This window comes from Paramormyrops kingsleyae, chromosome 5, assembly GCF_048594095.1.
Source record: "Paramormyrops kingsleyae isolate MSU_618 chromosome 5, PKINGS_0.4, whole genome shotgun sequence".
Taxonomy (NCBI): Eukaryota; Metazoa; Chordata; class Actinopteri; order Osteoglossiformes; family Mormyridae; genus Paramormyrops; species Paramormyrops kingsleyae.
Window position 1 is genome coordinate 25,612,978 of NC_132801.1, and position 12,056 is coordinate 25,625,033.

At 41.5% G+C, this 12,056-nt stretch overlaps 1 protein-coding gene across 1 annotated transcript; it reads left to right on the forward strand.

Annotated features, from left to right (window-relative positions):
- Positions 1–2,733: 2,733 nt before the first annotated feature.
- On the forward strand, positions 2,734–9,641 carry pdk2a (pyruvate dehydrogenase kinase 2a). Its single transcript, XM_023814379.2, has 11 exons — positions 2,734–2,975; positions 3,845–3,986; positions 5,187–5,258; positions 5,354–5,538; positions 5,926–6,015; positions 6,178–6,255; positions 6,603–6,679; positions 6,762–6,860; positions 7,300–7,410; positions 7,528–7,641; positions 7,796–9,641. The coding sequence occupies exons 1-11, from the start codon at positions 2,858–2,860 to the stop codon at positions 7,937–7,939; spliced, it is 1,230 nt and encodes a 409-aa protein (XP_023670147.1). The 5' UTR covers positions 2,734–2,857; the 3' UTR covers positions 7,940–9,641.
- The last annotated feature ends 2,415 nt before the right edge of the window (positions 9,642–12,056 follow it).

A 12,056-nucleotide genomic window follows, 5' to 3' on the forward strand; every position in this document is an offset into this window, starting at 1 on the left:
CTGGAGGTGGCAGGAATACTTTGAGGACCTCCTCAACCCTGCCTCAGATACATCTACAGTACGCATACCGCCTTTGAGACATCTGAGGGCACAGAGCCCGAGGGTGCTGGGGAGGGCTTGCACATCACTGGGGCTGAGGTGGCCCGGGTGGTTAAAGAGCTCCGTGGTGGCCGGACCCCGGGGGGGGGACGAGGTCCGCCCGGAGTACCTGAAGGCTCTGGATGTTGTGGGGCTGTCGTGGCTGACACGCCTTCTCAACAGCGCGTGGAGGTCAGGAACAGTGCTGCTGGATTGGCAGACCGGGGTGGTGGTCCCCTTATTTAAGAAGGAGGACCGGAGGGTGTGTTCCAACTACAGGGGGATCACACTTCTCAGCCTCCCTGGGAAAGTCTATTCCGGGGTACTGGAGAGGAGGGTGAGATCGATAGTCGAATCTCGGATTCAGGAGGAACAATGCGGTTTTCGTCCTGGCTGTGGAACACTGGACCAGCTTTATACCCTCGCAAGGGTACTGGAGGGGGCCTGGGAGTTTGCCTATCCAGTCTACATGTGTTTTGTGGATTTGGAAAAGGCTTACGACCGGGTTCCCCGAGGTGCTCTGTGGGGGGTGCTTCGGGAGTATGGGGTCCGGGGTCCACTGTTGTGGCCGATTCGGTCCCTGTACGAACGGAGCAGAAGCTTGGTCCGCATTGCCGGTAATAAGTCGGACGTGTTCCCAGTGCGGGTTGGGCTCTGCCAGGGCTGCCCTTTGTCATCGGTCCTGTTTATAATATTTATGAACAGGATTTCTAGGCGCAGCCAGGGTGTGGAGGGTGTCCAGTTTGGTGGCCTCAGGATTGCCTCGCTGCTTTTTGCGGACGATGTTGTCCTGTTGGCTTCATCTGCTGGGGATCTCCAGCGTGCTCTGGGGCGGTTCACAGCCGAGTGCGAAGCAGCGGGGACGAGGATTAGCACCTCCAAGTCCGAGACCATGGTTCTCAGCCGGAAACGGGTGGATTGCCCTCTTCAGGTCAGGGAGGAGGTACTGCCTCAAGTGGAGGAGTTCAAGTATGTCAGGGTCTCGTTCTCGAGTGAGGGTAGATGACCCCTTGTTACTTTGTACTTATAACAACAACAGCAATAACAATCCATCCATTTCCCTACACCACTTACCCAAAATCTGCAGCCTATTCCCAAAAGCACAGGGCATGAAACAGAGGACGGGCTGGTCAGGATGCTGGTCCATTGCGGACCAACCAATGGGCAGCTTGTGCCTCTGTGGGTCTGTGCTCTGCGACTGTGATCAGAAGGTCATTGGTTTGAACCCCAGGGTCTGCAAGCTATTTTTGCTGTTGGGCCCTTAACCCCAGTCGCTCCAGGGACTAGATAACCTGGCTTTCTCAACTGAATAAAAGTCTTTGATAAAGAAGTAAATGTGAAAAATCTAGCACTAGTAGTAATGGGGCTGCATGGTGGTTTAGTGGGTATAGCTTCAGGGCTAAGGCTTCACAATTTGTCCCCATTCTGTGTGCAGTGTCTGATGTTCTCCTCCTGCAATGCAAAAGCATGCAGTTAGGTGGATTGAATCCCTAAATTGCTCACCGGGAGTGACTGCATGTTTCATGTTTTATTATCAGATAATAATAATAATAATAATAATAATTGATACCTTATTGATCCCCGTGGGGAAATTGTTTTTACGCCTCCCTCAACTTGCTCTTTGTAGAGCAAGCTGTCCGCGAAGGGCAGCCACCTGTAGATGTGTTTGAGTAAGAAATTCTTCGTGCCACAGTTGCCGGGGAGGGGACATGTGCATCGGGGGACAATGGGACAAACAACAGGCAGTGCACGACAAGACAGTGCAGTATAGAAATCAGTAAACAATAAATAAGTGATGAATAGGTATCGTGATATGGGGATCAGGATGTGCATGATATAATGAGTCCAGTATATAATGTTAATGAAGGTAGAACATTCATAACACTATGCAATACAGGGTGTGTGTGTGAATGTGCCCTGTCCAGCACTGGTAGTCTATCCAGGGATCCCTCTGCCATTTGCTCTTATGTATTTTCCAGGCTCTCTGTGATCCAGTACTGGGTAAGTGACTGAAAAAATGGATAATCTGTATTTTAACACACTCATCATACATTTGTTTTAAAAATCGCACTCATGTCCAGGTAAATACCACACCAGCCTTGGCTTCATGACACCCATTTTTATTGGAAGATGAAAGCTTACCTAGGGCCAAAAACGTCATTATGTCCCCAGTACAATCAAAACGATATATTTGAAAAACTGAAAAAAATTAAAAACAAAACAATATGAAGAGATGGTCCGTTTTAAATTCCGTGGTCTAATATTCTGAAACGTTAAATCTGCATGTAGACTAAAGCTGGTTACTATGAAAAAGTCGATCAATGTCGTGAAATTTCTATTTTGAAACTGTAAATACATCTTATTTTTTCCATGATGCTATACACCACACTGATATATCAGGAGGTATGGACTGAAGGGAATATTTTCTGTTTATCCCATTCCTCGAACCACTGCCCAGTTTTAAGTTGGACATGCAGGCAGGACAGAACGTCCCACGAAATCCACATAAACATCACATACATCAGCATGTTAACGTACACGTTGCTGACTGCATGATTTTGGACACACCTCTCTCTGCCTCATTGGATAAAATTGCCTCACAGCGCTTTTGATTGGTTGAACATACAGACCCTCATGCAGCATACAAACCACACCTTTTAGGGGAGACCCACAGACTGCTAACTGGTGTCAGATAATAAGCGCTCATTTCCCAGTTGGTGTTGTTTATTGGGGCGCGTTCTTATTTTTCCTTTGCGGTAGTTATGCTTTTGCCATCACAATGAAATTTGTGAGGTTCCTCATGAAGAATTCTGCTTTGGCCAACGTGCCAAAGCACATTGACCATTTTTCGAAATTCTCACCTTCTCCTCTTTCCATGAAACAGTTTCTTGATTTCGGTGAGTACTGTTTACCTTTAACGTCATCGGGGTTTTGTATATGCATTATATTAACGTGATTATGTTTCACAACTGATGGCTAACATCAGATTCGTATTTTGCTGTGCCTAAATAACGTTTTATTTTGCTGCGGCTAATAGCGTTTTATTTTTGTCTGTTATCGCTTAAGTGACAGTTTACGTTGTGTTGTGAATTTTAGTCATCTGCAACAATCTATGCAAATATTAAAAATAAAAATACGTTTCAAATGCATGGAGTGCTTCGTTTCGCAACGTACTGCTTTACTGTACTCTTCTGCATGGCCGGTTAGTTCAGTGGCTATTGCGTCAGAATGCTTGGTCATTTGTAATTTGCTATTTAATCTTAGAGCTGTTTACAATCTAAATACTTACGAACGTTCATGCGTCACTGCAGCGTCGCTATAGCTACACTAAAGCAGAAATGTTAATATTAAATTTGGCAGTAGCTTTTTAGTATTTATCTGGGGTTAATGGATAAAGTTTAACAGTGCTGGATAAATTACATAACATAATTTATCGTATTTACCTTTTTAGTATTTATCGGTTACTGGTAACAATTTTTTTCATATTCTTTCTCATCTGTCATACATTATAACAGAACTGTACAACTGTGTACTTGACAGTTGATAAACATCAATAGTGGGTCGACAAATGCAACTTCTTAATCTAAGCAAGCACTGCATTTTGGATTCAGCACTACTCAGTATTGTGTACGTGTTTCATGGAATATGAATGTCTGGTCAGTTCCTTGTTTGCAATGGCAAATTCTCAAGATAAAATAGTGCAATTTAATTTGTTTTGTGTTTGTAAAAAGACTGACAATAAACGCTGTAATTTCTGCAATCGCAGGTTCAACCAATGCATGTGAGAAGACGTCGTTTGCCTTCCTGAGACAGGAGCTTCCCGTCCGCCTTTCTAACATCATGAAGGAGATCAATTTGTTGCCCAGCCGTCTGCTGACGACCCCTTCCGTACAGCTGGTGCAGAGCTGGTACGAGCAAATTATCGTTGCATTTTCATTTATTTACATGCCGAGTTGCAGTAACAGCATTTTATATGCTAGACTTGCGACAGTCATAAAATGCATATTTACGGCTTATCATGAAGAAGAGATTAAATTATGTTATTTAAAACGTGTTTTGTGTTATGAATGTGTTAGTTTTACGTTTACGTCTCGTATTTATTTTAGTTGTTTTCTAGCAGAATGAGCATCGTCAGCTTTATAAATAGCTTGTCCTTTGTTCGACTTGGCTTATGTGGGTAGTTTACAGTACGATGGTTATGCTGTGAACTTTGTCCCACTTCCCTCCTCCTCCGCGAGTCACGTGTCTCGATGTTTTCGAGCAGTGTTTACAGTGTATTTCAGGCAAACGAATAATATGGCTTAGTGTTATTTTTTCAACAGCACAGACTACTTAGTTATTATTTACATAACAATTAAGCAGTACTTCTAAAAACAAAATGCAGCTGCCAAGACGTTTTGCAGACTTCCCCGTTCCCCAGGAACACAGTGGCGCTTGCGCGGCTCTTCCTCTAGGTGCTCTTGTTTTCCTTGCAGCGGAGGGAACACAATGTACTCTGCACCAACTGAACAGTCTATGCCTCTTTTTTTCGTGGTGCATGGGTCAAAGGGCTGTCTGTAGTCGCCTTTTCAACGGAAACCCTCAGTGCTGTTTTGTCCCATTTCGCTTTATTACAATATTTTTGTTTTTGCGATAATTATTTGAAATAAGTGGCCAGCGCTGGTGCTTTTCTGTTTTCGTCTGTATTCAGTTGCTTCATGCAAACAATGCGCACTGAATTCTTATATATAAAAAACTTTTATACGGGATCCACCTTCATGTGGTTTTTAAGACGACAGGTGCACATTCTATAAAAAAAAACTGCAGTGGCTGAAGGATCAACAAACAACAAAATACAAAAGCTGCATATTTTAAAAGAAAATGTTGTGAGTTTTGAAGTGTAAAATGGGCAATTGCCCTCCATTTTATTAATTTTTTTTTTTTTTGGGGGGGGGGGGGACCATCTAACTGCAAACACATACAACTGTCAAACTAAGTACAATACAAATATACAGTTGTTTGCATGTAGTGATTCACTGCAGTTGCAAAAGGTCAGTAGCATTTGGTGTGCTTTTTAGTTCTTACAGAATTTGAAAATGCACGTTCGTCTCCTATTTCTGTGGCTTTAGGTATATCCAAAGCTTGATGGAGATCCTGGAATTCCTTGACAAAAGTGCTGAAGAACATAAAGTCCTGGAAGAGTAAGTCTTCCATTAGTTTCTGTATTTTCTGTGCTTTATTCAGGCTGAATCATGTGGGATTGTGTCTCAGACTCTCTCTGTATATTTTTATTTAGCTTTGTGGAGACACTGGTGAATATCAGGAACAGGCACAATGATGTAGTGCCCACTATGGCACAGGGCGTCATGGAGTACAAGGAGGCCTTTGGTCAGGATCCCGTGACCAATCAGAACATCCAGTACTTCCTGGACCGCTTCTACATGAGCCGCATCTCCATACGCATGCTCATCAACCAGCACAGTGAGTGTCAGGCTGTAGTCAAGCTGAATCGCGCATTTCCAATCGCAGTTTAACAGTAATGAAGACGGTATCTAGTGCCCGGGAACAAACAGGAACAATAATAGCAACTCTACTGTACAGAAATATGTTGCATAATAAGATATATCAATGTGGTGAGAAAGGTTATTAGATGTGATGAGCTTGACATGCTTGAAGTGCAGAAATTTCAGTGAAGCTTTGTGGCGTAAGCTGAATTGCTGTTCTGTTTTATCATAAAGTTTTGTGATCTTCAAACCTTTAAGGAGAGTGGTATAATTTTTTGGCAGTGTACTTTTAAGTTGCGGTCCTTCCTAGACTGCCTTATTTTCAAATTGCATTTACAGCTCTTTCCTTTTTTGCGTCATGTAGCTCTTGTCTTTGATGGAACCACAAACCCAGCCCACCCAAACACTATTGGCTGCATTGACCCCCACTGCAATGTCGCAGAGGTTGTAAGAGGTGAGTCGGCATGATTTGAATTCTTTGTTTTGTTGTGCAGAAGAAAAAGCAGTTATGATGTCAGTCTGCAAGCCCAGGTCATGGTTAGCCTCAACGTGGAGAGATTAAGCCTGATAGGAGAGCTGAGTTTAAAGTGCTGTCTGTCCACATGTCCTCTTCCAGACGCCTTCGAGAGTGCCACGATGCTTTGTAACCAGTATTACCTCACTTCACCTGACCTGGAGCTGCAAGAACTTAACAGTAAGTGAAACTGCTTAGCACAGCTCAGTTATTTCCTAAAATTTTAATGCTAGCTGTTGAAAATCCCTTGATTATGCAGTTATTTGTTTGACTTTACTTTCTAAATGATCTAACAGCACTATAGAATTCAAGCACATTTAAATGGAACATCTGAAGTTTGCACTGTAAAGAAAAAAGTCCATATGATTGGCTGCCTTTGTGATTGTTATCAATTTTTTGCACCATTGAGTACCAGCGGGTGAGGTGATCCATGTAAATCTGTTGAGTCAACATCGTGAAAGTCACAGTCCTTTTGAGGCCATGTTAGAATATGTAATGTTAAAAAAAGATTTTTTCCCCTTGCTCAGCAAACAATGCCAAACAACCCATCCACATTGTCTACGTGCCTTCCCACCTGTATCACATCCTCTTTGAGCTTTTCAAGGTAAGAAAGCCTACCCGTCTTAAAATGTTTGTCAATGAACACTCTTATGAGCCACTGTCTAACTAAAGCTTACCTTCTTCAGAATGCTATGAGAGCAACGATTGAAAACCATGAGGCCAGTAGCTACCTTCCACCAATTCAAGTCATGGTAGCGATTGGTGGAGAGGACCTGTCAATCAAGGTATTATTTTTTATCTGACTAGCCTTTTCTGTTTTTTTTGGCTCCCTCTAGAGTACTTTCTGCTCTATTTACAGTTCACTTTATGAATGTTGTCCAAGGCTGGTTATGTTATGTAATTTATCCAGCACTGTTAAACTTTATCCATTAACCCTAGATAAAGTTACTAGTAACTGCTGTATTAGAAGTTTATTAACGATGCAGGGCGATGATCATGTCTGTTTTTAATATCTATGCTGCTGTAACTGTGTCTGTCTATAGTACGTTTTCGTTTAACTTTTGGTAACCGTGGTGATGTACGGAATCTTGGCCTAAATTTTGTTTTTTGTTCAGTGCTTATCGGTGTGTCAGGGTCGCCTCTTGAGCAAACGGATTTTGACCTGCCGATCTGCTATGCAGCACACACCTGTTTGCTGACTAATTCTGCCGTTCTGTCTTGCAGATGAGTGACAGGGGTGGTGGGGTGCCCTTCCGGAAGATGGAGAAGCTATTCAGTTATATGTATTCTACAGCTCCCACACCACAGATTGGCCAGCACCAGCGAACACCACTGGTAAATCTTGCCACCAGTACCTGTTGCACAGAAAACATCAGATTCCCTCTAGTACGCAAGTTAAAAAGCAGTATGTAACAACAGCTAAATGACTTGTACTCCTTATCCTGGTTGTAGGCTGGGTTTGGCTATGGTCTTCCCATCTCACGGCTGTACGCACAGTACTTCCAGGGAGATTTGCAGCTTTACTCGATGGAGGGCCATGGCACTGATGCCGTCATCCACCTGAAAGTAAGTCACCCTGGTTGTTCTTAGCTGCCTGGAGCTATACTTATGTGCATGTAGTATTAGAGTAGCATCTCCAAGACAGGCTGGCACCTATTAAGAAGCATCGTTCCTTGTCTTTGTTCTGCACACATGTTGATGGTTGTTCTCCCATCACCAGGCTTTGTCAACTGATTCTGTGGAGAAGCTGCCTGTGTTTAACATGACAGCACTGAGACATTACAAGATGAGCCACGAGGCAGATGACTGGTGCGTGCCCAGTAAAGAACCCCTCGACCTGGCTTTTTACCGGGTGGCCAAGTGAAGGAGATGGTGTGGACCGCCAGCCTTACTCATCGACCATTCTGCTTGAAGAGGGAATGCAGACTGCAGCTCAGTAGTAAACTAATAGGAGGCAACTTGAGAGACTGACATCTGTAGGGATTTGGAGATCATCTGTCCGTGGAATTTCTGGACTGTGAAAAATGTGTCACTGTGTTAAACCACAGTTGTTGTATCATTTCAGGATCACTGTATTTGTCCATTCACACTGTCTCCTAGATTTTCTGACCAAGCCGTCGGGCCTGTGTGAAGATAGCGTGGAGGTTTGGTCTGCGTACAAGTAGCCGTGACTTAGAAAGTGAAAGAGGCCTGAGTATGTTGTCCTTGGAATGGTGTTCGGAGTTTTAGAGGGCATTCAAGATAGGAAATGATCAAAAGCAGCATTTTAAAAATACCGCTCAACTGATGAGCAGTGCTAAATATTTTACAAGGAGATAAAGGATTTGGAAAGATTCTGTAACCATTAGGTTGTCTTTGCTGTTGATCATGTAATGTTTATACCTTTGTCGTCTTGTCTCAGAAGCTTGTGGCACCTATACAGCCATTGATTTAGAAGATCCTGTGTCACAAGCATGATATAATGTAAATATCCTTGCACTTATTTTGATTTGTCCCCAAATTATGACTGTTTTTTCCCCAGAAAACCTGAGTGTACTTGTGTATGGTACAAGCTTGTGCAGCCAAAGAACTATTGCCAGTATAGGGCCTAGAGTTTCATTGGCTATGGCGTATTAAGGGATGACCGGAAGCTGGAGTAATCACACTGAAAATAAGTTTGTGTGTCTGCTTTGGTAAAGGCATCCTCTGCCATGACTCACAAAAATCTTCTTGATTTAATTAGCAACATTGGATGTGGTCCTTTGTTTTCAAAATTTACGTAAAATTTATGTAATGCGATTCAATTGTGCAATCGTTTACTGCAGCATTTAACATACCAACATTTCTGTGGACCTCAAAGTACACGATATAAGGTATTTAATACTTAAAAACGGTGCAGTGTCTTTTTGTGCATGCATATATTTTGTTTGATCATATAACATAAAATGTCTGCAAAAGCTGGTTGGAATATAACATATCCAGTATGAAGATATATAAGACCATTTTGGTACTCTGGATTCCAGTATTGTATTTGCGGTGCTAGGACCGATTTCATATGCTCTATGCTGACAAAGCAGTTATAAAAAGCCTGAAAATTATATTTCACCAAGTTAAAAAATCAACTTTTGAATACTCAGTCGGCAAAGAGTTTTACATCACTATGTAGATTTCTTCTGATTTTGGAATAATGACCAGACTTATGATCCAGCTACTTTAAAAGACTCTCATATTACTTTTGGAAAATTATATGTTGCAGTTCGGAATTTCATGTGCCCAGTGCTGAAGTGCTCATTTCCATTCTATTAGTATCATTTTCAAAGCAGAGTGTAATTGTGTTTTGCTGTATTACTTTGAAGTAACATCAATGTGCCTTTTCTGGTTTGAGTGATGCTGTTTGTTTGTATATATGGGTCCACTGCATGTGCACATTTGCACATGAAATCTTTTTTGTTTTGTTTGGATTTTATTACCCTGTTTTTAACTGAGAAGGAGGATTCTAACACCAGTATTTTGTTTATATTTTGAAAATACTTATTTTTGTAAAGAAAAAAGAAATAAATAAAAAGAAATAAAAAATAAAACATGAATTATGAGTTCTGTCAGATGTATTGGAATTTAAGGGGAATGGGATGAGCTGTTTTGCATTTAAAAACTGTTTTAAAAATCATGTATTTTAGGAGTGGGCCTGGGCAGCAGCACAAACTACTCATTTCCTAAAAAGCTGAAACATGTGAGCACTGTGAACACGGCACTGTTCATTGTAGAAATGGACGCATGATGCTGCACATAGTCGAAGGCACACAGACCTTCACATTTGTAACTCCTATAAAACTTGCCCAGCAGTTTTTTTTATTACAATCAAAACTTTAGCTAATGCTAACTTGCAAACTTACTAGCCAAATCAAGTGCAAACCTGTTACATTTATTAGAAAAAGCTTTTTTAAAAAAAAAAAAAAAAAACTTATTTAATATTGATAACCTGTGATGAAACATTGATAAACATTTGATGAACAGAAATTTTAGATGCTCTAATTTGATATTAAGAATGTTACAGTCACACCCTAAAGTGCTTTGTCCCAAAACATGGAGACCAAGTTTCTCAATGCCAGATCCAACTGTGCAACAATTTAGGTTTAGATGATTATGACAAATATTACGATTCTATCATCCTGGAAATGTATCACAAGATTCATTATTTGAAAATAACATTAATTTAAAAACTAATGTATTATATCTCATCCAGGGTACCTGTTACAACAGGGCACAATGGACGTTGATCCACTGGTTGTCTTATGAAGAAGGTTTCACACTAGATTCACACGAACAAGAATCCAAAGGGACCACAATGGGTCAAAGACAGGCAGGCAAACACTGAACTACCAAAGACTTAAAGCAAACATGAGAAAATGCAAAGCACATGCAAAGATTCAAACCAGGGTTTTCACAGGGACCATTTAACTGCAAACACATACAACAGCTGACAATGGGATAGAGAACAGGCAGGGATTTAAATGCACAAGTAATGAGGTCTTGACAAGGGACAGGTATGGGTTATTATCATGGTTATTAACACTCAACCAAGAGCTAAGGGCTACATCACTAGCAAGGGCTACATCACTACCAAGGGCTACTTCACTACCAAGGGCTACATCACTACCAACAGCTACTTCACTACCAAGGGCTACATCACTACCAAGGGCTACTTCACTACCAAGGGCTACATCACTACCAAGGGCTACATCACTACCAAGGGCTACTTCACTACCAAGGGCTACATCACTAGCAAGGGCTACATCACTACCAAGGGCTACTTCACTACCAAGGGCTACATCACTACCAACAGCTACTTCACTACCAAGGGCTACATCACTACCAAGGGCTACTTCACTACCAAGGGCTACATCACTACCAAGGGCTACATCACTACCAAGGGCTACATCACTAGCAGATACAGGGAACACAGGATATAAACTGGACACATGTGACTAAATACTCAGCTAAAGTACAGACAGGGTAAGGACCTCACCAAAGGGCAGAAACACAAGGAACATAATACACACATAAAATTTACATAAAGGGTCCTGGGGCATAAACAACCCAAAAAGGGGGAGGCTGGTCAGCCTCAGACTCACAACAGCATGGGATGTATGATTTTTAGCTGGACTCTTACACAAGCTGTAAATGTTAGAAAACACGAGGGTTAGAACGGGATGTCCAGCGACACCCACTGGCCAAACAGGGAAACGGAGGACAGAAGGGGACAAGATGGGGACCCCCATTGACAGTGCCCCTTACATAATATCCTGTGCTGTATTTATGACCAAGAAATTACACGATTGTAATAAGTTTTATTTTGAATGATGCATTTGAAAATGTTATTATACAGTATATGTAAAATACCGCAAATGATGGAATAGTGCAGCAATTATGAAGATTTTAATGAAGGTTCTTTTCATTTAGTCCTGCTAGCCTTGAATTTGCTTCATAAAATTTTAACTGGATTACTCAAAACAGCATAATGAATCTCACACCTTATGGCGAGGCAATTAATGAAAATACAACATAATTTACTTTTCTGGCTTATTTTAATGAGGAATGTAGCAAAACTGTGTGCTGGTGCTGGGCAGGTCTGTGGAGTAGGAGGCAGAACAGAGCAAGCTAAAGCTGCTTATGCTAGATTTTTAGGTTTTCCTTAGTCTTTGGCAACTGGCCTAATGAACAGCCCTGTGGTAGGGCAGATAACAATGGATCTGGATGGATCTGTTATCATGAGCTCAGACAAAGACTTTTTGGGAAATATCCTATGTATTATTTTATGTTTTGAGAATTATCAGCTAAAAGGAAAACTTGCTGATCATTCTACAGTATGTACCATGCAATAATTATACACATTGTGAAATTTCTGAAACTAATTTCAGTGAGGTACGGGCACATTACTATTCAAGTCTACTTTAAGTAGATTTTATTTTTAGTGTCTGCCTGTCTTTTCTTTTTGTGCTGGA